The 27,602-nt window shown below is 45.9% G+C and overlaps 1 protein-coding gene across 3 annotated transcripts in view; it reads right to left on the bottom strand.

The window, feature by feature from the left end:
• Window positions 1–27,602, bottom strand: part of SLIT3 (slit guidance ligand 3) — a 669,892-nt gene that overhangs the window by 634,472 nt on the left and 7,818 nt on the right. The window contains exon 1 of one of the 3 annotated variants that reach the window (XM_021076954.1): window positions 4,511–4,533. The exons of the other annotated variants lie outside the window; for them this stretch is intronic. Coding sequence (XP_020932613.1) covers window positions 4,511–4,518 — 8 coding nt within the window. The 5' untranslated portion in view covers window positions 4,519–4,533. Of the gene's footprint in view, window positions 1–4,510; window positions 4,534–27,602 lie in introns of those variants that run through there. 3 annotated transcript variants of the gene reach the window in all.

Here is a 27,602-nt window from a genome sequence, read left to right as displayed (position 1 = left end):
CCACTTTTATTCAACATAGTATTGGAAGTCCTGGCCGCAGCAGTCAGACAAACAAAAGAAATAAAAGGTATCCACATTGGAAGAGAAGACGGAAAATTGTCACTGTATGCAGATGATGATACTATATATAGCAAACCCTAAGGATGCTACACAAAAACTACTTGAACTGATCAATGAATTCAGCAAAGTGGCAGGATACAAGATGAACATTCGGAAATTGGTTATGTTTCTATATGACAATGAAATATGAGAAAAGGAATATAACATACCTTTTTAAACTGCATCAAATAAACAATAAAATGCCTAGGAATAAACTTGACCAAGGAAGTGAAATACACAGTAAGAACCATAAAACATTAACTGAAGAAATTAAAGAGGATTCAAAAAATGGAAAGACATTCCATGCTCCTGGATTGGAAGAATACTATTAAAATGGCCATAGTATCCAAAGCAATTGACAGATTTCATGTGATCCCTATCAAATTACCTATGACATTTTTCACAGAATAATCCAAAATTTATATGGAACCATAAAAGACCCAAAATTGCCAAAGTAATCTTGAGGGGGGAAAAAAAAAATCAAATGGGAGGCATAACTCTCCCAGACTTCAGACAATATTACAAAGCTACCATAATCAAGACAGTGTGCTACTCGTACAAAAAAGATATATATGGATCAATGGAACAGAACAGAAAACCCAGAAATAAACCCACACACACCTACAGTCAATTAATCTTTGACAAAGGAGGCAAGAATATACAATGGGAAAAGAGTCTCTCTTCAGCAAACGGTGCTGGGAAAACTGGACAGCTGCATGTGAAGCAATGAAATTAAAACACACACTCACACCATGCACAAAAATAAATTCAAAGTGGCTTCTTAAAAACTTAAACATAAGATATGACACCATAAAACTCCTAGAAGAGAACATAAGCAAAACATTCTCTGACATAAACCATACAAATGTTTTCTTAGGTTAGCCTCCCAAGGTAATAGAAATAAAAATAAATAAACAAATGGGGCCTAATCAAGTTTACATCAAAGGAAACTATTAAAAAAATTAAAACCCAAAAGGACAACCTATGGAATGAGAGAAAATATTTGCAACAATGCAACTGATAAGGGCTTAATCTCCAAAATATACAAACAACTCATACAACTCGTCAACAACAACAACAAAAAAACAACCCGACTGAAAAATAGGCTTAAGATCTAAATAGACTTTTCTCCAATGAAGACATACAGATGGCCAGTAGGCACATGAAAAGATGCTCAACATCACTAATTATATTATTAGAGAAGTGCAAATCAAAACCACAACGAGGTACCACCTTATACGGGTCAGAACGGCCATCTGAGTAAGTTTACAAATAACAAATGCTGGAGGGGATGTAGAGAAGAGACTTTTATATTTTTAAATAGTTGAATAAATCAAAAGCAGAGTAATATTTCGTGACATGAACAACTTGTATGAAATTCAAATTTCAGCACCCATAAATATAGCCTTCCTGGAACACAGCCAGGCTCAGCTGTTTATAGATTATCTATGGCTGCCTTCACGCCACACGGGCAGTTGAGGAGTTGGGACTGGGACTGTGTGTTCCCTGAAGCCGAAATATGCACTATGTGGTCCTGCACAGAAAATGCTGGCTTAGCTGACCTCTTATCTAGGAACTTATATAGTCTAGTTAAGGTCAAACACAGTGATGACTGAATGTTTGTGCCCCTCCAAAAAACGTGTATGTTGAAGCCCTAACTCCTAGTGCGATGGTACTTGGAGGTGGGGGCATGAGGGAGGTAACAGGGTTTGGATGAGGTCCCACGGACAGAGCCTCAGGATGGGATTAGCAGCCAGAGAAGAAGAACAAGAGACACCAGAGCACTCTCTCCACCACATGAGGACACATGGAGAAGGTGGCCGCCCTCAAGCCAGGAGGAGAGCCCTCACCAGAACTCCACCATGCTGGAACCTTAGTCTTAGACTTCCAGCCTCCACGACTATGATATAAATGTCTACTGTTTACGCCACCCCATCGGTGGCATTTTGTTAGAGCAGCCCGAACTAAGACGAGAGAGTAGACAGCCATCGAAGTGATAAGAAGATCAAAACCACATAACATTACCATGGAAAGTGATGCATCACGGTTAAGTGTGGGCACTTCAGGCACTCGGACACTTACTCTGCACTTGGTAGACTGATTTGTGACATCACTCTGGAGAAGTGATTTACGCTGTGCCTCCGTTACTTTGTCTGTAAAATGGAAATAATCACAGAATCCTCCTCCTTGGATTAGGTGAAGAATTAAGCATGTTTATTCATGGCAAGAGGACAGAACAATGTCTAGCCCATAAGGGCTCACTGTCTCTTTGCTCTTATTAATACCAGTACCATGGCTTACGCAATTTCAGGGGGCATTGTTCAAGAGTATATGGTAAGAATGGCATCCCGGGGGCATGGTGCCAGGGGTGACCCTAACTCCTAGGGTGATGGTACGTGGAGTTCAGCACAACATGGTTGCCCTACTTATAGCTAATAGTACAACGATGCCTGCACAGAGTTCTAAGGCAAGAGATGGAGCAGGCAGGTCCCATGTATCTTTATTGCCACTGTGTTCACTTGCATTATGAAAGAGACCCAAAAAGACAATAAACTGCCGGGGCTTCCAACCCAGATGCCCGACTTTTATGCCTGTCTTTCTCCTAACCCACAGCCCCTGCTCCGTCATCCTGGGGTGGGTCTCCCGACACCCATTCCTGCAATGACACCTTGCTCCTGATCCCTCAAACTCTCAGGCTGTGGGCTATTTTAAGCCCAAATTAAAGACTCCTCTCCTCCTACATGGCTGCAATTTCAGTCTGTGGTTTGTTCACTCTGACGTGGCTTGGGGCCATGGTGTTGGTACGTGGGGCACTGCAAGGGGGTAAATTGATTTAGGAACCAGGCAAGGGACTTCGCAGGGACGGTTTCACTGCCACATACTCTCCGTGGAAAACACAAGCACACGGATGGACAGAGAAAAAGAAAACAACCACGGGAGAGTCCCACACATCTGGATAAGGATGCTAAAACTGCACCACCTACGAAGCAAGAAAGCACTGGAAAGCTATGGAGTGCTTCAGACCCCAGAGAAAAGGATTTGCTACTCTAATTCCGTGAGTTCAAATCTGTGTTTCTTCATCAGTCTCCTGCAGGAAAGACCCCTGAGCCTGAAACAGGCTTCCTGATCTACAGAAGTTGTCCCCTAGCTCCTACAGCATCTCGTGGTAAGAGTTCGGGAAGCTGAGAGAGCAGGGCAAAGCCTCCGGGGCCACCCCCTGGGGCTTCAGAGTCCCAGGCCAGGTAAATGAGCACAGTGCTGATGAAAGCAGGTGGGTGAGGACAGAGGGAGACCAGAAGGAAACCGGGTGGGAGCAGAGGAGAGGCCCCCCAGCTCTCCAAGTCAACACTCTCTGTCCAGGCTGGAGGAGGCAGACAAGAGCCATCAGGAGCCCACTCTGTTCCTTGCTTCTCCTGTTCTTAAAGGAACAGAGGAGTCTTCCAGTCACACGCGGGAGGGTATGGTCACTACAGTTTCTTCTGGCTCGTTTGCAGCCTTGTCAGGCCCCTCCCCCTTCACACTGACCCATGGCCTGGGTCAGCTCCCGGTTTGGCCAGTTGCACTCTGCAGGCTTTCCTAGATGCCCAGCCGATATGGGCTCCTTAGGCAGCCTTTGCTGAGGAAGCCGGCTCCAGAAGAGGACATCTCAAGAATCACACGTCCATCCTGGGCTTTGAGTTTCTGAACCTCACACAGACCTGACTGAGGGAGCCTCTGGCTTTTGAGCTGAGTGCTCACCCGTGTAAGTGGCTAGAAGCGGGGGTCACTTTAGGAGCCCACCCCTGAGTCCCATGGTACAAACTGATGCACTTATTTCATTATTATTATCATTATTTGTCTTTTTGCCTTTTCTAGGGCCGCACCTGCGGCATATGGAAGTTCACAGGCTAGGGGTCTAATCAGAGCTGTAGCCACCAGCCTTCGCCGGAGCCACAGCATCACGGCATCCGAGTTGCGTTTGTGACCCACACCACAGCTCACGGCAATGCTGCCCTTAACCCCACTAAGCAAGGCCAGGGATCGAACCCGAAACCTCGTGGTTCCTAGTCGGATTCGTTAGCCACTGAGCCATGAGAGGAACTCTAGCAAAGAGTTTTTAAAACGTGCCTTTTGGCTGGGCCTGAGTTCTCCAGCAGCCCCATCACTCCCCATGGCTTCACAGCCAGCCCAACTCGCCCAGGTTATTTGATTCCAGACGCTGTACTACTTCTTCCTCCTCCATCCTACTTCCTATAAAAGCTCTGCTGGGAAAGAAACCAGGTCTGATGCCCTAGGCTCTGCCGCAGTGCCCAGCACAGTGCGTGCTTTTCAAACACGGCAGGTGATTTCAATGTAGGACTGTGATCGTGTCTCCTACACACAGGCCACGTGAGAGGAGAAATAGTAAGGGAAGAGAATAAGAATTACTCACCCGAGCATCCCTCTGGGAGACTTGATCCTGCCAGTGTACTGAAGGACGAACTGACGGATATGGCTGTAGGTAAAGCCAAACCTTGGCTCCAATAAAATTGAGAACAGCTGGCACTGCTGAATCCCCTGGTCCCTGGGGGCCAGGGCTGAGTGCTGGCTGGTAAGCAGCAGCCCTCGCCCCCTTCCTTCTTGTCATGCCTAATTACACCAGGATTGTGCTGAGTCAAGCAACCTGCTGGGGCGGGGGCCCAGGCATGACCTTTCCCATTGCTCTCAGCCAGCGCCATGGGGCTCAAGTAGCCGTGTGCCTTTCCACTGAGAAACCCAAGACTACACTCAGCGCCCAGGCACATGAGGCTGAATGCTAAGCCCCACACCTAAGCCCCTGGGAGGATGGCCCCTTCTGAACCAAGGGGAACAAAAGAGCCTTGCAACAGCCACATGGTCTGCATTCAGCCCACAACCTCCTGCCTTCAGCCTTGAAACAGAACCCCTGTCTTGGTCACAGACCAGGGCAACCAGCTGTTGGCCAGAGGCAGAAAGGGAGGCAGGCATGCTCGATGCTCTCGAGCACCCTCTGGCTTGGCCAAGCTTTTATCCAAGGCTTGATCTCTAGTCTCTGCACCTTCATCCTAGAGTCCAAGATACTCTTACTTGGCACCACTCAAGAAGAAGTGCCCGGCCCCGCCCTTCCCTACACATGAGCACCCATCTGCACGCATGCGCACAGCCCTCTGTAACGCCTGGGAAAACCAAGCAGCCACATGCTCTAGGTCAAGGGTCCCAGCCCTGGCTGCACGTTAGCATCACCTGGGGCGCTTTACAAGCCTCGCTGCCCAGGCCACACTCCAGAGCAATGAAGTCAGTCTCCAGGGGTAGGTATCAGATATATCTAGTATGTTAAAGAACCCCAGGTGATTCCAATGTGCAGTGCATTTTGAGAATCATTGCTGGAGGTGAATGGAAAGCCCTGGAAAATTCCATCCACCAACCTATGCTTTGAGGCTGAGCATCTGAGTTGGTGAGCTCAAGAAAGCAGGTAGAACCTCAGGCTATTGGCCATAAAGGCATAGAGAGTGGTGTTATTCACTCAACAAACACTACTGAGAACCCAACTATATAACAGCTCCTCTTCTAGGAATCTTGAGATTGTGTCAAGAATTATACTCCTAGAGTTCAACCGGCTTGCAATTTGGGTCTTAATAAGATTGGTCTGAATCACCAACCAACTAGCTGACATTTACATAACACCCATGTATGCAAGGTTATGCAAAAGGTGCTAAGAAGTATAAGGTGAAATGCCTGATCCTTGGGAGCTGAAATCCTAAACGCAAAGCCTAAAAATCTGCACACTTAGAAATAAAAACACATCATGGTATAAAAAGGAAAAATGAATGTGCGATTGAATAATTCAGAATAACAAATGCATATCCAGCAACTACTTTGTGCCAGGCCCTGTGTAACACTGGAGGAAAAACAGAGACAGGATGCTTGTGCTGAAAGAACTTGGACTAGAGCAGTGGTTCCCAAAATGGGATTTTCCTGGGCAGCAGCATCAGCATCTTCTAGGTATGTTAGAAATCCACATTTTTTTCTTTTTCGGCCACGCCCACAGCACGCATTCGTTTCTGGGCCAGGGATCAAACCTGAGCCACAGCAGTGAGCGAAGCCACAGCAGTAACAAGCCAGATCCTTAACCTGCTACGCCACCAGGGAACTCCAGAAATGCACATTCTTGGGCCTCATCTCAACTTACTAAATCAGAACCTCTGAGCAGCGAGGCCCGTCCTTCTGTGTTTTAACAAGCCCTCCAGGTGATTCTGATGCCTGTTCAGGTTGGAAGCCACTAATCCGGAAGACTAATTAATGCTACAGGAGGTGGAAAAGGGAAGATACCTTGGGTCTAGGGTTGATGGAGACCTTGAATGATTTGAATCCTTGGCTCTGACATAATTTGGGGAACCTAGGCAACCACCTTAACCTTCTTTTGGCCTTCGTTTCATCACCTCTGTGGTCGTAGAGGAATACGTGGTGATAAGCCACACGTGGTGATGAGGTCCACTATGGAGAGCTGGATGAAAAGTGCATTGGACAATGTGTCCAAGTCACCAGGACAGTGCCTGGGACCTTGTAAGGGCTCAATAAATGATCTCCATCACTAGCGGCCATGATACAAAGGAGCTGATCAGCAAATGAATGTTGACAGGATAAATGAAAGAATGAAATAACACGGTTGATGGGGACTGACTTTGGCAGGCTTGGTAAAGCAACAAAGAATGAAAACTCCATTTAACAGACGAAGGGGGAGATAAGATAGGACAAGGGCTTCTGAAACTGAGTGGTCAGAACACACAGCAGATCTTGAATCCAGCATCTTGTTGGCTCAGCCTCCAAAGTGACCCCAAGGGAGGCCACAGCAGCCAATGCTTTGGTTATGCACCTGGGCTCTGGAACGAATATTGGAGCTCAAGTACTTATTAACTGAGGGGTTAATTTAATCTCCGTAGGTGAGTAGGTGAGTCATTTAATCTTAGTAAGTATCTGTTTTCTCTTCTGAAAAATGGGTATAATAATAATACCAATCCTTAAAAAAAAAAGATACATGCACCCCTCTGTTCCCTGAAGCACTATTTTCAATTACCAAGACATGGAAGCAACCTAAATGTCCATCAACAGTGGAATGATAAAGAAGATGTGGTACAAATACACCATGGAATATTACTTGGCCATAAAAAAGAATAAAATAGTGTCATTTGCAGAGACATGGATGGATCTAAAAATTATCATACTAAGTGAAGTAAGTCAGACAGAGAAAGATAGGTATCGCATGAGATCACCAATATGTGGACTCTAATAGAAATGATACAATAGAACTTATTCACAAAACAGAAACAGACTCAAAGACTTTGAAACCAAACTTATGTTTACCAAAAGGGAAACAGGGGAGGGAAATTAGGAGGTTGGGACTGATATATATACAGATCAGTAACAAGGACCCACTGTACAGCACAGGGAAATTTACTCAATACTGTGTAATAACCTATGTGGGAAAAGAATCTGAAAAGGAATGAATACATGTATAACTGTATTACTTTGCTATATGCCTGAAATTAACACAACTTTCTAAGTCAACTCTATGCCAACAAAATTTTTAAAAATGATAGTACCAACATCAGAGTTATGGTGAGAACTAAACATGATAATGTGTATAAAGCTGCTTGCTGCTTGGAATATAGCCAGTAATTTCTACATCACAGCTCGCAGCTGGGTGCTGTCGAGACCTGCTAAATTATGGTCACCTGAGATTGGCAAGCAACCCAGAATCCATACACTCTAGTGCAGGATCCAAATAACACAAATGGTGGTTGCTTTCCTCATAATAGCGATAGCTGCCAAGTAGTGGGCAACTGCCTATTTGCAGGTTGTACACTGGTCTTACTTATGTACAGGCACTGTGCACAAGAATCCTGGTCATAGGTTTCACTGTGCCCATTCTGCAGATGAGGAAACTGAAGTTTAGTAATGCATTAAAGCTATACAACCATCGGAGTTCCCATCGTGGCGCAGTGGTTAACGAATTCGACTAGGAACCATGAGGTTGCGGGTTTGATCCCGGCCTTGCTCAGTAGGTTAAGGATCCGGCGTTGCCGTGCACTGTGGTGTAGGTTGCAGACATGGCTCGGATCCCGCATTGCTGTGGCTCTGGCGTAGGCTGGTGGCTACAGCTCCGATTGGACCCCTAGTCTGGGAACCTCCATATGCCGTGGGAGCAGCCCTAGAAAAAGCAAAAAGATTAAAAAAAAAAAAAAGCTATACAACTATCAAGTGCCAAAGCCTGGATTCAAATTTAGCCGTAATTCCAAAACCCATGGTCTTTGTATTACCATGAAGTCATCCCCAGATTTCCCCCAGAGGTGCCTAAAGACCTTTCCAAATCGGATTCACCTAGTGGTAGTGTCAGGCTCTTCCTTGGTGTCACTGTGTCACACAACACATCAGAAGGGGACAGGGCTCAGAACTGTGAGTCTGGGAGAGGGCAGTCGGAGAGGGGCTGGGGACAGGAGAGCAGGGTCTTGGATTCTAAAGCTGCTCCCCACTTGCTAATAATGATGAAGCGTGTATATGCTTGTCTGTGTATCTGCTTGTGTATGGGTCCAGGGGGTGGGGGAGGAGTGTTAGGGGAGAGGGGAGGCAGAGACTTCCTGCCAATTCAAACACAGCTACCTAAGCCTAAACACAGAGGGAGAACAACTGAATGCAACACGCGAGTCCATCACTTTTAGAAACCATTTTCTTCTACAAGAAGCACTCTGGCCCGTGCCACAACACAGCAAGACGAAGCCCTTTCATCTGCTCCCGCAGTCTTCTTTCTTCCTCCTTCCAGAGACCAGCTGTGACCCTGCTAATGGCAAGGAGATCCTTAGACCCACATGGGCTCTTCCTAAGGATTCAAACTGCATTATGAACGAATGGAGGGGAGTATGGTTGGTTTCCTGTCTTCCCTGGAGGGCTTCTAACAAAAGTTCCTGGAGCCCCAGACCAACTGCATCCACTCATCCACACTGGTTCAACTGGTCCAAAGCGCTGCCTGGATGCTCTCAACCAGGACAGGGAGGACACCGCCCGGTTGGGGTTCTGAGTTTTATAACAATTGCTAACAATTCCCTCTCCCTCAAACTTTCTATTTACCTGCAATGGGCTATGTTACCTTCAGGTGACCCCACCTGCCAAAAATACCACTGCATTTTCATATGCATCATCTTGGTGTTTCGCAGTTGCCATGGCAGTAAAATTTACACTCAGCAGCCTCGCTGCCATTTCCGACTACAAATGGAATTAGTCTGTTCCCAGTTTGGTTCAGCAAAAAAAGAAATATGCATCTACAAGGCCCTGTGCTAGGCATAAGGCCTGGATGCTGAGGGGAATAAGAAAGGCATTTCTACAAGATTTGCTCCTTTACAAAGTAGACTTTTTCTCTGCTCTCATGATGAGATCATTTGATATGAAATTGCAGTAAAATGCACATAAAACTTACCATTTTAACCATTTTTAAGTATACAGTTCAGTGGCATTAACTCAATTTATAATGTTGCACAACCACTATCACCCCTATTTCATAAATGTTTCATCACCCCTGTCTGTACCCACTAAGCGCTAATTCCCTACTCCCCCGTCCCACTCACCTCTCCACTAATTTACTTTCTGTCTCTATAAAGTTGCCTATTCTGGATATTTTGCGTAAGTAGAACTGCACAATATTTGTGCTTTTGTGTCTGGCTTATTTTGCTTAGCATAATGTTTTCAAAGTTCATCCTAGTCATACGATGTTAACAGGACTGCAGGCCTTTTTAAGGCTGAATAACATTGCGGTGCATGTCTATTTCCCATTCTTTGGTGGACACTTAGGTTATCTCCACCTTTTGGCTACAGTCAATAATGCTGCAATAATGATATACAAGTATGTGTTTGAGTCCCTGCTTTTCCTTCTTTTGAGTATAATCTTAAGGGTTAGAATTGCTAGATCATATGGTACCTCTGCATGTACCTTTTTTTTTTTTTTTTTTTTTGGCTGTGCTTGCGGCATGTAAACATTCCCGAGCCAGGGATGGAACCCATGCTAAAGCAGTGACACAAACCATGGCAGTGACCACACCAGATCCCTAATACACCAAGTCACCAGGGAACTCCCGTGCTTAACTTTGGGGGGGGATGGCCATACTGCTTTCCAATGCGTGCTCACCATTTTACATGGCATTCTAATTTCTCCACACTTTCCACAATACCTGTCATTTTCCAGGTTCTTCGTTTCTGGTTCATTCTTTTCACTATAGCCATCATAGTAGGTGCAATGAAGTTGTTTCTTATAAGAGAAAATTGCAGAGATAAGAAATGGTTTGTCTACCACAGCCTCACAGGTGCACGTGGGTGCACTGCCAATGGCTTTGTGGAATGAGTGAGTGGGCTCTCTGGTTATGGTACAGTACCACTCCCCTGGACCTGATGTCCTGCACTGATGGGATTGGCAACTGGCGCAAGAAAGCCCAACTCCACGAAGGAGACCCAGGCAGCAACTGAGACCACAAGTATCTCAGGGCTTTAATTCGGAGACCATCTGTGCTATCTTTCCGCATTTTTTCCCACATCTAAGAATCAGCTAAACCTGCTGCTGTAGAATCAGGGGAGCCCACTTGGGGGCACCTCAAAATAAAGAAGACTATGGGGAGCCCATGTGGTGGCACCTCAAAATAAAGAAGACTATAAGCTAGAGAGTAGGGTGGTTAAGAAATCAAAGCTGTGGATCAGACTGGCCTGATTGACGGCTCCACCATTCTGTCCCGTGTATGAACATAGCAACTATTTATCCTCTCTGTGCCTCAGTTCAGACCTAATCCTATTCTTGAGAGGATTAAATGAAACAATAAGAAACACTTGCCACAGTGGTGAAGTCGCAATAAAAGTCAGCTTTTACTGTTACTATGAAGCTCCAGTATCAGTGCAGAGACCCAAGAGACTCGGTCCCCTTGAGGTGCTTCCTCTGATCCCAAGACCCCTGGGGAGGCAGAAAGGGCTCCCTCCAGGATGAGAGTAGACTTAGCCTCCTAACGATCGTCCTAACGACAGGTCTGCGGATACCCATCCAGAGGCACAGGCAAGACTCAAGACGAGGGATTCAGCCTTGTTCCTTCTCTCCTTGGGCCGCCCGTTCCCCCCAAGCTCATTTCCTCCAGGGGGTTAGGGGAGAGAGTGGGGCCATCACTCCTGCAAAGACCCCAAACCCCACACCTTAACTTTCACTGCGTTAAAACCCACAGATGGACCTGGAGTTCAGTCGAGTTTCCAAAGAAAAGTTAACTGACAAGCCAACAAATCCACGAAGCACAGCAGGGGGCTGCACCATGAGAACCCAAGAGAAAACACAGAAGGAATAAGCCACGAGGCTGGGCAGGGGGATTTCAAGCTGGCAGCACCGTCATTCTTATGGGTAAGGAAGGCACCAGCATTCGGCCTGGCCCGACAGGAAGCTCTGTATTAGACGGAAGCATATTGAAAATATCAAAGTCCCACGGAATAAAAGATAGCTCCTGGGTGCAATACTTCACCTGCAACCTAAAAGCTTGAATGCAGAGGAAGCCCCTCTAACCAAAAGCTGAGCCCCTGAGGGTAAAAGAAGCCATACTACACAGCAGGCCCTGCATGTGCCTGTGACCGAGTAATAACAACAGATGCTCTGTACTGAGCCCTGGGCTGAGTGCTCGCCACACACACTGACTGGCACCGTACAGCGGCACCACTTGTTAGGCAGGTTCGCCCCATTCTGTGGAGGAGGAAACTGAGGTTCAGAGTTAGGGGGAGCTTGCTGAAGAAGGAAGAGGAGGAAAAATTTCTGCGATGATATAGTATGTTAGGATGAACTCTGAAATGACGACTTTTTCAACCTTTCCCACCAAAGCACGTGACGAATTCAGAGGGTTCAACCTAATATGACATCATAAGTATCAATTATGTGCGTAAATGAATGATTTCATATAAATTATATCATATGTAAATGTCCTATTTTATTATTGATTGGATATTATTACATACCGCTATCTAGACACTATACACACGCATATGAGGCGGCATGCTTCGTGGTGAGAATGCGGATGCTTCACTCAGACTGCACGGGAAACTGAGCGCCCACACTTACTAGCTTTGGGACATGGAGTAAATAACGTCTCCTCTCAGTGCCTTTGTTTTTCATCCTCTCTCTCTACAAAATGAGCTGATAATGGTACCATCCTCCTAGGACCGTTGTAAAAAAGTAAGAAAACACAAGCCCCGCACTAGAACGGTGCCTGGCACCAATTGCTTATTAGCAATCACTGTGCCTGCTTTTGTTCGCTCCTGCCTTGCTCTGTACAATCTCTGGCAAACAGTCAACGCTACCTTGATTTCTCAGTCAGAACCCAAGCCTCAGAGACTTGCAGGGGATTACACATCCTGCAAGGACGCATCAGCAATTCAAACGCAGGTCTTTCTGAGTTCCAAGCCCTGCTGTTCTTTCTAAACTGCCAGCTTCTTCTGGGGGGTCTTCTCTGAGCTTCCATTTGCCATTTGGTGCAAAGCGAGGTTGGAATGGCTGATTTTTATGGTTCTTTGCAGCATCCTTATGTATCAAAGCAACAGTAGCAGCAGCAAGAAGACAGGATCAAATGCTTTCAGTTCTACTGAATGCAGTAGCCTTAGCCATGTGGCCAGAAGCTTTCTGTATTTAGGATTCCAATTTTTTTTTTCCTTTTCTGCTATTTCTTTCCAGAGTCTTCAGTACATTTCCTAATTAATCACTCCCACTTAATTTCCTAAAGCAATCACATCCTCCCCGCAGGCAAGCGGCCTCGTCTCAGGCAGAAGCACACACACCAGCTGGCCCCACAGCTACGTGGGAGTATGTGAGCAGCTTTTGGACACAGACCAAAGAGTGGCACAGAAAAAACGCAGCTTGGGAGCTACACTCAGAGGACACTCTTCCCATCCAGCGACATGTGGGTTTCCTGGTGAGCAAAAGGACACTGAGATTTGGTTCTCCAAGGAAACCCTAAGAGGCAGAAGATCCAGCTGGAGCATCCAGGATGCAAGGAGACCATCGCAGCTATTTATTTTGTGGTGCCAGGCAGGGCAACACTGGTGAGGTAGGAAGGCTTAGATTCAGCTTCCAGCTTTGCTGCTTATTTGTTGCATGGATTTAGACAAGAGCTTTCCTTTGGTTGAGCCTCAATTTTCCCATTTTCAAAATGAAAACAGTAATATATGCCACAGAGTGTGGTACAAGGAAGGAGCCATGAATACGACAGCCTCGCGGAGGCTGGCACATGCTCGTCAATGAGGGAAGTTGGGCTGAGTAAAAGAAAAAATAACATAATGCCAAATGGCGGCTGGCACATTTGGCATCATGTGGGTTGGAGCCACCATAGGGAGTGGTGGAGACTGAGGTGAAATGGAGACATGCCTCATCTAGATGCCAGCCAACCACTGCCATAGAGCCAAGCTGACCACCTGTGGCCAAATTTTCCTGTTTTTAAAAAGGAAGCTAGAAGTGGATTTCATATGCATGTATCCAATCTTAAAATGGTGGTAAGATATTGACACTTTAAAAAAAACAATAACATCATGTGAGCCAACACCATGTGAGCCAAGCCCAACACTTTGGAGAGCTGGTTCTGGCCTATTGGCCACTGGTTTGCAACTCTGTCAATACACGTTTCGCGACAATGTAATAATATATCAAGCACCAAGCTATGCACGTAACACATAATAATAACGCATAATAATAAACGGTGGCCATGGTTATTATTATTATTACCATTAGCTTCTCTGTAACTCAGATGTCCCATCTTTGACAACGGACATAAGGCTCATGGACCTGAGAACATCAGTATATTTCCTTAAAAGATTCTGTTGAAGCCGCACGGATTAGAAATAGGATCTGGGGAAACCGAGGACCTGCGAGAACTCAGCAGGCTGCAGGACAGACCTGGGAGGGGCATCCTCTCCGGTCCTGGTCCAGGTCCCTCGGGAAGACATCACTCCATTTTGCTGTTGCCATAGTAATTATAAATTGATACTGTCTAATCCACTAAAGCAGTTATTCCATAGAATGCTCTCACAAAGCGCTGTTGCACTTGCCCTAGTTATCCCATGGATGTGCAAGTCACCGCATTTTTGTATATTCTATAATTCTGGCTACATGTAAGATTGGCCTTCACCTCGAGTGGTAGAAATAATGGGGGTTGTAGTGCACCGTGGTTGTCAGGCATTGCTATGACTACTCCGAAAACAAAGAAAACTGTGCTAAAAGCAAAAGCAAGCGATTCTGTTTCACCTTAAGAAAGGAAAGAAAAAGAAAGGAGGTTGACTTTTATCCATCTCTAAATAATGCTAAGTGTTTTACATAACTTAATTCCTATCACATTCTGTAAAATTCGGAATTGTTCTCTAGGTCAGTTTTCTCAAACACTGTCCTACATCAGAAATACCCAGGAGCTTTACAAAATCACAACATCCAGGAAGCGCCTCAAAATCATTAAATCAGAATCGCTGAGAAGGGGACCCAGGCATTCGTAATTTTTAAATCTCCCCAGGTGATTCCACCATGCAGCCAAGTTTGAGAATCGGGGTTTCAGGACTCATTATCTTTATTTTATAATGATGCTGACATCCTAAGAGAAAAGTGCACTTGCCTAAGGGCACCCAGCTGGTGAAGGTAACACTGTGATTCAAACTCGGGTTGCCTTTCTCCAAACGCCAGGCATAATCTTTCTCGTTATGCCATGTTCTCCCAGAAGTCTGCTGTCTGTGGCTTTCTCAGAGGTATCTGGTCGCAGATGGGTTAACTTGAGCAAAAGAGAATGCGCTAGAAGGCTATCACGGACTTCTGGATTCAAGGGGAATCTTAAAAAACAGGTCTAGGGAAAAGGGGAGCTGACATGTCTGGTCCTTGCACAAGTGCGTAGATGAGAGGCAAGCCATCATATCCAATCTCTTTGTCCCTCTGGTCCAGATCCCAACTGCAGGGAGGAAGCAGCAGACTAACTTGACGTGGGTTGTGAGCTCCTCCCTTGCCTAGGAGAAGGCAAGATCCCTGATTACAGATCCACCAGACTGGGTCCTGTGGGTGCAAGAGACAATGCTCTTCGAAGAAGGAAGACTGAATCCTGGGCAGCCGCAGCACCGCATGTCTGCTGTGATGGAGGGATAAGGGACTTACATAAGCAAGAAGATGTAAGACAGTCTCACAGGTACACTATGAACTTCAGCTAGAACTCAGCAAAAGCCCATGCAATCAAAATCACTGAAGTAGACAGGGTCATTCAGAAGAAAATTGCCACCCAGAAAAGCAGCCGTGAATCATTTGCAAAATATTGTGAATTTGTGCATTTTTTTCAAAGAACAAGGTCAGTTTATGTTACCAGCTTATCTCTTTTTTTTTTTTTTTTTTTTTAAAGGCTTTTTAGGTAGTCTTGGGGAAGAAAAGGAGAAGCTCCTAGTTAATGGTTCTTAACAGAGCTCATGTCCCAGAAAGTTCCTGAAAAAATTAAACCCGGTGTTCTGGCTTGGCACCACACAGACAAGGCTGGCAGAACTTGCCAAATTTAAGCCAGGAAAACAATGCTTTTAAAAAAGGCATCAACCGGAGTTACCCTGTGGTGTAGCAGGTTAAGGACTCAGCATTGTTGCTGCAGCGGCTCAGGTCACTGCTACTGGCATGGGTTCGATCCCTGGCCTAGGAACTTGCATTTGCTACAGGCATAGCCAAAAAAACAAAGGTGACAACAAAATCAGACACAATAACTTAGCACGTTGGCCTGTAGTTAGAGAACAGTAAGGAACAGGATAGGTCCAGGAGTTCTCATCGTGGCACAGCGGAAACGAATCCAACAAGGAACCATGTGGTTGTGGGTTCAATCCCTGGCCTCACTCAGTGGTTTAAGGATCTGGCGTTGCTGTGGCTGTGGTGTAGGCCAGCAGCTATTGCTCCGATTGGACCCCTAGCCTAGGAACTTCCCTATGCTGTGAGTGTGGCCCTAAAAAGCAAAAAAAAAAAAAAAAAAAAAAAAAAAAAAAAAAAAAGAGAGAATAGAATAGGTCCAATGGAAAAAAGGAGTAGGTATATCTGAGAAAAATGGTTATAATTCAAGGAGGCCAGGGGGCGCTCTGGGGTCAAAAGCCAACAGGGGCAATTAAAATTCAATTACAGATGTGTTGAAATAAAGTACTACCCCAAGCGGGCTCTTTCCCAAAGGGCCAGTCCTCTGTCCCATGAGGGTATCTTCCCAGATTTAGGCATCCACAGAGACCCTAGCGTGCAGGGACTTCAATAACGAGGCTATTGTATAATTAAATACATAATTATAATTAATATAACTGTTCAGTGCATAAATTCATGGATCAATCAATGCACAAACAAGAAAACCACAACTGCTCACTGCAGCTCCTCAATTTACAGGTACTTTGTATTAAGTCCCCAGTAAGTGTCAGGGACTGAGCTAGAGCCTTCGGATGATGCATTTCTCATCCTCACGATACCTTGAAAAGGTATTACTGCTATACCCATTTTACAGATGAGGACACTAAGACACCAAACAATGAAAGGGCTTGTCTGTAGTCACGTGACAATAAGGGATGGAATCCAAAGCAGATCTGGCATCTGCTGGAGCATCTATGTGCTTGCCACAGTGCCAGGATGCCTCACAATGTTCACTATGTGTTGGGCATTTTGCTAATTCTTACAACAATCCTGGAAATAGGCATTACTGTCTCCCCTTTTTAGATGAAGAAAACAAAACAAAACAAAAATGAGTCTAGAAAGACAAGTAACTTGTCAAAGGCACATTTTGAATACAGACTTTTTTTTTTTTTTTAAATCCAGATCTCTTTGGCTTTAAAACCCAGGGACTTTCCACCAAACCTCTGGCCAATCTAATTCGATGTGATTTTTAAAATGTGTTGACTTAGTTATATTTCCACAAGCATTGTCCTTAGCCCATAGAGAAACACAGCTCCTGTCCTCAAGGTGCTTTCACTCTGGTTAGGAGATTAGATACACAGTTCAGAAAATAATGATAATTACATGGCTGTAGTTTTTTCAACATGGCCACAAAGTCTTCGGGACATCCCTCAAAAAGTAGTTCCTACCCTTTAATCGGGGCTGGTTTGTGCTGTTTGCAGCAGAAGCGACACTATTACTTCTAAGGCTTGTTCATAAAAAGCCGTGCAACTTCTCGGCTGTTTACTGATACAACCCCGCCTCATAAACAGCCATGCAACTTCTCAGTTATTTACTAACACAACCGCTCGTAGAGCGCTGAGCCTCATGTAAGAAATCAGATGCTCTCTGAGGCTGCCATGCTTCAAGCAAGCTCAGGCCACATAGAGCAGTTACATGTGCACCCTCTGGTCAGGAGTCCTAATGGACTCCTTCAAGTCAACCCACTTGGGTGCCAGACATATGCGTGAACAGCCTGCAGATGACTCTCTACCCACTCATTCGAGTCTCCGCCAGTCATTCCCACACTCCCTAGATGATGCCTCATACAGCAGGGAGCAGAGACAAGCCATCCTACTGAACCGCGTCCAAAAACCTGAGCCAAAGAATCATGGAGCATAATTAGGATGGTCATTGCTTTTCAACACTAAGTTTTGGGGGGTGGTTTGTTAAGCAGCAATAAGTAATCAACATAATGGCTTTTTGAGTGGTTATCTAATGCCAAGCGCTGCCCTTTAAGCTTGACAGGTGTCACCTCATTTGATCCTCCAGCAAGCCAGTGGAGCAGGTGATTCGTAAAGAACATGCCCAGGAGTGCTTGGTTAGTGATGGCATTCGAGCTCAGGTCACACTAGTTTCAGCACGGACACCAGAAACTGCTCTGCTCTATAGGGAGGGAAACGCTGCCTGTGCATCCAGTCTACAAAGCCCAAAGCCAATCACTTTTAAGAAACACTGCTTGCTATTTTTGAAACTAAACATCTTTTTCTTTCTTAATTTCAGAGGGCTCACTGTGGAGCTGAGCTAATTATTTGAGCCTTAATCAAGGACCAGCCGCTCCCTGAAGCAGCTGTCCTGGCCTCTCTATTGCCTCTCGAAAATCCCTTGGGTTGGTTGGATGTTGGCTCAGGTCTAAACCCCAAATCCCAGCCCCTAGACGTGAGGATGCATAGGGCTAAAACGATCCTTGGAGATCTTCCAGTCTACTTCCTCATCTCCTTAAAGGAGGAGGAAACTGAGGCCCAGAGAGGTCAAGTGACTTGTTCAAGGTCACACGGGATGTCGGAGGTACAGCCAGGTCTCCAAATTCCCAGGCAAACGTTCTTTCCACTACACCAAAGCTGCAGTTGCTAAAAATTCCCCAGAGCTGCCTCCCTCAGCCCTCTTCTTGACAAAGCTGTTTTCCCCCCAACACCCCCACACAACTACACACAGTCACATTTGGCAAGAGGTGCTATCAGCCCGGCTCTGCTCCTGAAACGCTGTTTTGCACTGGGGCCTCCTTGTTCGTTAGCAACACAGACAAAGAAAACTGTAGCGCCGTCTTCTCAGAAGGAGATGTTTCTTGTTTTAAAGACGAGAGGAGAGCTTCCTGGCTGAATATGGCTCGAATCAGCATGCAGCCCCCGTCGGGAAAGATCCCAGAGGAGATTTAGGTCTTTGCAAAATTTCCAGAACTTACAAGGAGGGCACATGGCAGGAGGAAGCTTACGGGAACTATTTCAGAAAGTATTCAAATGTCCGCCGCCCAAACAGAGTAAACGGAGCAGACTAGTTACCATCATGTGATATAAAGTAATTGGGGGGAGGGGGCACCCGAGTCGTTAAAAACTCCCATGAAGTCACTGGCTTCCCATTTTGGATTTCTGCTCCCATCCTGGTTCCCGGCTTCCTTTCCTTTCTAGACCTTCATCAAGCCCCTTGGGGCCTGGCGCCTCCCGGACAGGAGCTGCAAAATCCCAAGTCATGCCTCTGGGGCCTCTCCCTCTGATTCCATATTATTCCTTATTTGGGGTACCAGATTTGGTCCCTCTTCTGTCTCCCTCGTTTCCCAGATTGGCAGAGGCTTCCTCCAGCTCGGTGTGATCGTTCCTGAGGACCGAATGCTGTGATTGAGGCCGAAATGAAAGCAGGACAAACTTCTCACGAGGGCAGCTGACACCACAAAGCTGAGGTGCCCTCCTGTTACAGCTCTAAGACATGGATCTGTCCAGGGCGACTGAGACTGGCGGGGTGTGGGTAGACCAGATGATCTCCAGAGATACTTCAAAAGCCTGAAACCCTCTTGGCTAAGGAAGGAAAGGAGAGGGGGAGGGACAGAGCAAGTTCCATGGCAGAAATTCAGGACTTGTAAGCTGGCAGCAGATGGAAAGAAAAGTGCCAACTTCTAGCAGGAGGAGACGTAGTGCATGCATTTCTTGGGGCTACTGCAAGCCCCGGGTCTTCCTTTCCGAAGGATCAGGTGCATGTCACCCAGGAACCACCCTCACACAACGCATCTGCAGCACACACCTCCGGGCACAAGACAAGATCTCCAAAAAGAAACTGGGCCAAGTGAAAATCTCAGACCCTTCCTCTCAAAGCTGAGTCTTCCCATGGCCTTCTCCACTCCCAGACAAAACACCCCAAAGAGCCAAGTTCAGTCCAAAGCCCCCCTCTGTCCTTTTTCCCTGGGAAAACTACCTGCTGTGCTAAAGCTAAGAGAGAAGAAGGGCGTTATCGCCACGGGGAAACAATGTCTAGTTCCAGCTGGAAAAGCCCAGGAGGGGACGCTGGCCTCCCAAAGGAGGCCCTGGATCTCCTCATGGCCTCAAATGCTGCTGTGCTGTGTGTCAGTGTTTACGAAATGCCTCTCAAATAAGGTCAGTGTTCGACACAGAATTAGGGCTCTAATACAATGCAGAACTTGTGCTGTTTGCCAGCTAGCTGCGGAGGCATACTTGAATTTTTCTTGGATACAATTGTTCTCCGATTAATATTTTCCCCATGAGGTTGTTTTTTGTTTTTTAATTCTACTGGTACAATTTTTTTTTTTTTATGATGTGTGAGTCTTCCTACATGTTGGCACCCACTGAAAGGGATGGCATGGGGCTTGCTTTCATCAGTGGTTCCTGAGGGCTTGGTGTCCCATCCTTCACTTCCCCCATCACCCCCTAAATCTCCTCTCTGAACCTGGCATGGTGGCCTTTGCCCTCCCAGGCATTTGGTGGGAATGGACAGCCCAGACTGATTTCCATATTATTTTGAGCTGTTCTGAACATGAAGGCCTTCTACTTGCTTTATTCATCACTGTAGGCACTCAATACATAGCTCCTTTAAACGACTCCATCTTTCATGGAGCCCCTTAGTTGCTTTGACTTTAGGGGACACTCCCACTTAACAAATCATTCAGGCAAAATGTCCTCTCGACTCCACCTGGTTGGGTTGCTGATGTTGGTGTGAGGCTATGGTTGCATCTGTAAAAGATGCATCTTGAAAAGTGAAAAGGAAAATCCCAGGAAAAGTGCAAAAACGTGGGTGACCCTGACCAAGGCCTCTGAGTTCTTTGAGTTTCCTCATCTGTAAATATAAGATTCTAAAATGAACCCTGATCATCTTTCAGATGCAGGATTTAGTGGTTAAAATTGGATATTGTGGGTGGAATCAGTAAGGGATTCTCATAGCACTAGATTTCAGAGCCATTTGCAGACATCTGATCTCATTTAAACCCTGCATCAGCCCCTGAGAGAAGTGTTATTCCTACTCTTCTAAAGGTTACAGATGAGACAATTAAGACCCAGGAAGATACTCCCATAAGGTCCTGCAGTTTTTAAAAAAATTGATGGAAACCAGGATTCCAACTAGGTCTTCTTCCTCATTAAAGGTTACATCAAATTGTCCTCTCCACTGGTTTCCCATTAACACCACTTCAAAACCCCATATATAAAAAACACCTTCCTACCTGCATCCTAGAGTTTGGCAGAGATGCCGATGAGAAAAAGAAAAAAGAGTATCAGTAACGTGCCTGAACCTCTTGTGACACATTTCTGAGCAGGACAGCCCTCTGATGAAATCATCATTGCTGAGCTTTTCAGTCACAGAAGAATCTGCTCTTGTCTCTACTCAGGGTTCAGGGAGTTTAGGAGTGGGTTGTAATTCATCATTCATGGGGTCCAGCCCTAGAGTATGTCTACACACCACCTGGGTATCAGACGAAGCTTCAGATGGCCATGAAGATGGAGTATGAGGTTGCTTCCAGGACAACAACATGACTGGGTGTCTTCAGTCTCCAGTGAAGGTCCAGGCCACAAAGATCCTCCTGAAACCCAGTGTCAGGAATTGTGGCTTACTTGGCCAAGGTCCAAATTCAGTACTAGGCAATGGAGAGCTACATGGAGGGCACGAGAGGGCAAGATGTCACGCTGGAAGGGTCAAGGAAGGGGCCTGGGGCAGCTCAGGCTCCAGAAGAGACACACGAGATGCACATGTCCACAGTCAAGCCCCCAAACCTCAGATTAGAGGAGGACCATGGACACCCGACAGCCCCACCTGAGCCAGGGCAAACACTAATTCTTGAGGGCAGGGGAGCAAGGAGCAGGCATGCCAGGTAGCAGACAGGAATTAGGGAGGCTGAAAAATTCAAGAGGGTGTCAAGGTGGGTGGTTAAACGTGCTGGCAGACTTTCAAGAACCACAATCCACGATCCACACCGCTGCCAAAGTGTGGAATGAATCAGGGGTCGGGAACTCAGACTGGCATTTCGGACAAGAGAAGAGGAGTCTGAGCCCACACGAGGAGAGATAAGACCATGAAAAGTGAAGTCACATTGACCCAGCCAGGCCAGGATGCATCTCATATACACCCTGTACCAGCAGGACCCCATCTCAGGGCAGCAGGAGCCTGGAGGTCGTGGCTGAAAGAACGCAAGTGGTACACCAACTGGAATGCAAGGCAATCCCTGGCAAGAGCTAGGCAGACACCCATGGGGGGGAAACGCTGGTCAAGAAGGCTCATCAGATTGTTCTAGAAGGGTTTATTCCCTCGAATGCAAGATTTTTTTTAAATTTTCAGTATAGTTGATTTACAATGTTCTGTCAACTTCTGCTATATAGCAAAGTGACCCAGTCATATATATATATACACACACACATATATATATATACATATATATATATTCTTTTTTTCACATTATCTTCCAGCATGTTCCATCGCAAGTGGCTGGAAATTTAAAAAAACAATAGCCACAGAACCATGGTAACATTTTTCCCAAGACTGGATTCAGCCAACACCCTAAATGCCCCTGTTTCCCAAAACTTCCTAAAGGTCAGCTCCTATCATTTTACATTGGGCTCAGGCTCCCTTAAGTTCCATGCAGCCTAAAACTTCTGCGAATCCAAACCATGTTCCCATTTCTGCCCACGGGAACCCTATTTGTCCTCAAGCTCCAGTCTAAACGTCACTCACTTCCCCAAGCTGGATAAGAGGCTCTTTTGCCAGGTGTCCAGAAGACAGCATTCGCTCACTGCTGCTTTTTTTTTTTTTTTTTTTTTTTTCCCTCCTGGTTGTTCTTTGAGATTTCTGGATTTAGAAGGCAGGGAAGGCATTCCCGTCACGGCGCAGAAAAAACAAATCCAACTAGGAACCGTGAGGTTTTGGGTTCGATCCCTGGCCTCGATCAGTGGGTTAAGGATCCGGCATTGCCATGAGCTGTGGTGTAGGTTGCATGCAGACACTGCTAGGGTCCTGCGTTGCTGTGGCTGTGCCATAGGCCAATGGCTACAGCTTCAAGTAGACCCCTAGCCTGGGAACTTCCATATGCCGTGGGTGTGGCCCTAAAAAGACCAAAAAAAAAAAAAAGAAGAAGAAGAAAACAGGGAAGACAGCTGACTTAAAGACGTGGGGGAGGAATGACATGGCCAGCAGCTGAGGCACAGACCAGAGGCCAGCCCACCTGGATAAACCCTGACCCTACTCCTCCCACCTGGATAAGTGACTTCACCTCTCTGACTGTATCCGCATCTGTAAAATGGGAACTGAATGAGTTCCTGTCTTGCATGACTGTTCAAAGATTGAGTCCGGGCATGTAAACTGTGAAAGCGGTGCTAGGCACAAAGTGGGCCTCCATCGATGGTGGTTCTCGTGGTGGGGTGATTGTTCTTGTCATTGTTACCATGAGTTACAGGGCTATGGGGAGTGCCTGCAGGCCTCAGTCCTCTCTGTGTCATCCTGCCTCACATTCACTCCAAGTGCTACTCAAGCAAATCAGTCTTGGGCCAGGGGGCACCCCAGATGGTAAAGGAAACCACTTTGAGATACTGAAGCTTCTCAGCTGAGCCAGGCTGCTGAAAGAAGGGCCCAATTTCTCAGGCTAAAGTATTTCACAGGAGAAAAAAACACACACGCACACACCCATATACACACCCTACAACCCATGCCGATGGGGCTTCTGGCACCAGCCTGAAAGAACAAGGATGAAGCAAAGGTCATGAAGGAAAAGAGTTCCCGATGTGGCTCAGGAGTAATGAACCCAACGAGTATCCATGAGGACTCAGGTTTGATCCCGGGCCTCGCTCAGTGGGTTAAAGATCCAACATCGCTGTGAGCTGTGGTGTAGGTCGTAGACACGGCTTGGATCTGGCATTGCTATGGCTGTGGCGTAGGCTGGCAGCTGCAGCTTCAATTCAACCCCTAGCCGTATGCTGCAAATGCAGCCCTTAAAAAAAAAAAAGAAAGAAAGAAAAAAAGTCATGAAGGAAAGTGAAACCAAGAGTGTAGAGAAAACTCAACAAACAGGGAAATTAAACATTAATAGGAAACCATTCCAGAGAAAACATGAACAGAGTCCCAGGGAAAGATGCTACAGGGCCAATAAGACCTCAAAATGTGTATCTACCCCAGCCAGAGAGAACAGGACACTGTATGTATGTAATCCACACCCTGGACCATAGAAGGACTTTGAAAAAAAAAAAAAAAAAAAAAAAAAAGCGCAGACTCTGCCAATTATATTGACAACCTGGATAAAGATCTGCAAGGCAAGCTCACTAAAACTGCGGAGAAAATGAGGAGTGCTTAATATGCTAGAAGGGAAAATCAAACTACAAATGTTCCTGAAAAGCCAATGAAATGAAATTATTTGCCAAATTTTAATTAGGATAAATGCAAAGTGTTGCACATAGATGCCAAAAGCCAAGTGCACACATCTGGGACGGTGGGGGGCATAGGATCAACAGCAGGGCGGGCTGGGGATGCAGGGACAGCTGGATCAAAAGGAGCCATCCCAGGGCTGGTGGCTGTCCAAAGTGATGCGGTTCCCCTAGTATACACTGATAGACGTCAAGACAGCAAGCGACTGCACAGCAAAGGAAACCCTAAACAACACGAAAAGACAACCCACAGAATGGGAGAAAATCTTTGCAAGTGAATCAACTGACAAGGGATTAATCTCCAAAATTTATAAACACCTTCTGCAGCTCCATACCAAAAAAACGAACAACCCCATCAAAAAATGGGTAGAAGATCTAAACAGACAGTTCTCCAAAGAAGACATGCAGATGCCAAAAAACACATGAAAAGATGATTAACATCACTCATGATTAGAGAAATGCAAATCCAAACCACGATGAGGTACCACCTTACACCAGCCAGAATGGCCAGCATCCAAAAGTCTACAAACAATAAGTGTTGGAGAGGGTGTGGAGAAAAAGGAACCCTATGACACTGTTGGTGGGATTGTAAATTGGTGCAACCACTGTGGAAAGCAGTATGGATACTCCTCAGAAAACTAACCATAGAACTACCATTTGATCCAGCAATCCCACTCCTGGGCATCTATCCAGAGAAAACCACGACTCGCAAAGACACATGTACTCCAATGTTCGTTGCAGCACTATTTGCAATAGCCAAGACATGGAAACAACCTAAATGTCCATCGACAGAGGAGTGGATCCAGAAGATGTGGTACATATACACAATGGAATATTATTCAGCCATTAAAAGGAACGAGATGCCGGCATTTTTAGCAACATGGAGGGACCTAGAAACTATCATGCCGAGTGAAGTCTGTCAGACAATGAGACACCAACATCAAATGCTTTCACTGACATGTGGAATCTGAAAAAAGGACACAATGAACTTCTTTGCAGAACAGATGCTGACTCACAGACACTGAAGAACTCCGGAGGAGACAGTTTGGGGGGTAGGGGGATGTGCTTGGGCTTTGGGATGGAAATCCTGAGAAATCAGATCGTTATGACCATTATACAACTACAGATGTGATAAATTCATTTGAGTAATAATAATAATAAAAAAAAAAGACAGCAAGCGAGCAGAAGGTCTCACTCAAACCAATATAAGGCAAGGAAGATTAGACTCTACGAGAGGAAGATAACTAGGAATGGGCAGAGGGCCTGTCTCAAAGTCTACCACGTGCAGAATAGCTGGGGTAATTATAAAAGTTTATGGAAGGAGAGAGACGACTTGGGTCCGTGACTGGTGAGAAATACAACAGCAGTTAGATGTCTGAAATCCTATCATTTGGAAAAAGGATTCCGCTTGCTCTGTGTAATAACGAGTAATGGAGGAGATAAGTTCAACCCCCAAACAAAGACACATTTCTTCGTAGAACTGCTTTTAAAAATGGAATAAATGGCCTGAAGAACTGAGGGCCTCGCTGCTAAATGTAATCAGGCAAAGGAGAATGACCACTTTCCCTAAAATTACGTTGGTGGACGATCAACCAGCACGTGGCTGGAACTTGGACAAGCCTTGACAAGCTGTATATTTTTCCCAGCCAGGCTTTATCTTGAAAACACTCTGGAGAGAAGGCTCAGTAGGAATGACGGTCATAATGATGGATATTTACAGAGGATGCACTGATTCAGGCCGTTGATACATTCAGTGCTCATAGCATCCTATCAAGGGGTATTACTATTATTCCCATTTTACAAATGAGGAAACTGAGGCCAGCCAGTTAAGTGGTAAACCAGGCCTGGAGCCCCATTGGGCTCTGGAATCTACACCTTTACTCACAAAATCATTCCTTTCCTACTTCCCAATCTGCTCAGTGTTGAAAACTATTTTTTATTTCTATTTTATTATTATTATTATTATTATTATTATTGCCTTTTTAGGGCCCACCTGTGGCACATGGAAGTTCCAGGCTAGGGGTCGAATCAGAGCTGTAGCCGCCAGCCTATGCCACAGCCACAGCCACAGCCACGCCAGATCTGAGTCCTATACCAGAGCTCGTGGCAACACCAGATCCTTAACCCTCTGAGCAAGGCCACAGATTGAACCTACACCCTCATGGATACCAGTCAGGTTCATTAACGGCTGAGCCACGACAGAACTGTGTACTGAGGCCTTTTAATCACACTCTTGACCATGCTTCCGAGGGAATGGCTGTAGCAAATATGGTTATAGCAACAGACCTACGCAGACCACAGAGAGTGGGAAGGAAAGCATAGCCTTTGGCAGACCAGCACTAGTCACAAAGGGCAGTTTAAGACTCCAGAATAGAGAAGCAGAGGACTCCTATTATGAGTTCTTCCCACCTGGGTAAAATAGATTTAAATTTAAGGCTGGAGAATAAGGAGCAACGGAGAGGCTTAAAAATTCAACACCAGAAACCACAGCAGGGACCGTCGTGGCATGTTACGATCCGACTAGCATGAGTGCGGTCGTCCTGCCTTGCCAGTGGAACGATCTGGCGTTGGGAGTGGGTGGGTGCAGAGCGGCGGATCGGCGTGCTGGGCTGCGAGGGGGTACAGCTCCGATTCACCTAGCTAATAAGCGCAAAAAAAAAAAAAAAAAAAAAAAAAAAAAAAAAAAAAAAAAAAAAGAAACCACAGCAGGCACCCTCTGATCTCTCCTATCCACAGCTTGAGGTGCTCCAGAAAAGCTCTTTGGAAAAACCATACCTTAGTTTGTTTGTTTGGTTTTTTTTTTTTTTTTGTGGTTTTTTTTCCAGCAGTTCTAAAAAGAGTTAAGACCACCTTACATAATGAGGGTGGAGCATGCTAGTAAATACAGCTGTTTTAAGTAAAAGCAGTAACAGAGGCAGACACGGGAAGTCAGTAAAAGGAGGTATTTAGGGAAAGACAGAAGGAACGAGCACTGAAAAAAAAAAAAAAAGTTAAAAATTCCCCATGAAAATCCAACCCCCTAAAATAAATAAATAAAATGCATTCCTTATTTAAATATACCACAAAGCAGCACGCGCAGGGAAAAGATAAACCACTTCAACCGTAATCCCTCTTTTATGGAACAGAGGCCAACCTGGGCTTAGCTGGGGAGGAGAGGGAGCGAACTGGGCACAGGGGTGTTGGGCACAGCCTCCGTGCAGGCGAGGAACTTGCCTCGACAGGCACGCTTTGAGTGGGCATCTCAAAACTTCCAGCTGGAGGGGCCCCGGGATGAAGAAATGGAAATAACAGCCGTGGTCACTGTCATGAAGAGTTTCAGGAGGCCTCTGTGCCAGGTACTGTGTTAAGCACTTCCTGTACATTATTTCATGTAATCGCTCCCCAGAGGAACATTTACTTTGTGCCCTTACAAATAAGGAATGTTAGCTGGGAAGCACATGCAGCACGAT

This window comes from Sus scrofa, chromosome 16 (assembly GCF_000003025.6).
Source record: "Sus scrofa isolate TJ Tabasco breed Duroc chromosome 16, Sscrofa11.1, whole genome shotgun sequence".
Taxonomy (NCBI): Eukaryota; Metazoa; Chordata; class Mammalia; order Artiodactyla; family Suidae; genus Sus; species Sus scrofa.
Note: the sequence above shows the minus strand (reverse complement) of the source record. Positions and strands in the feature narration are given on the sequence as shown.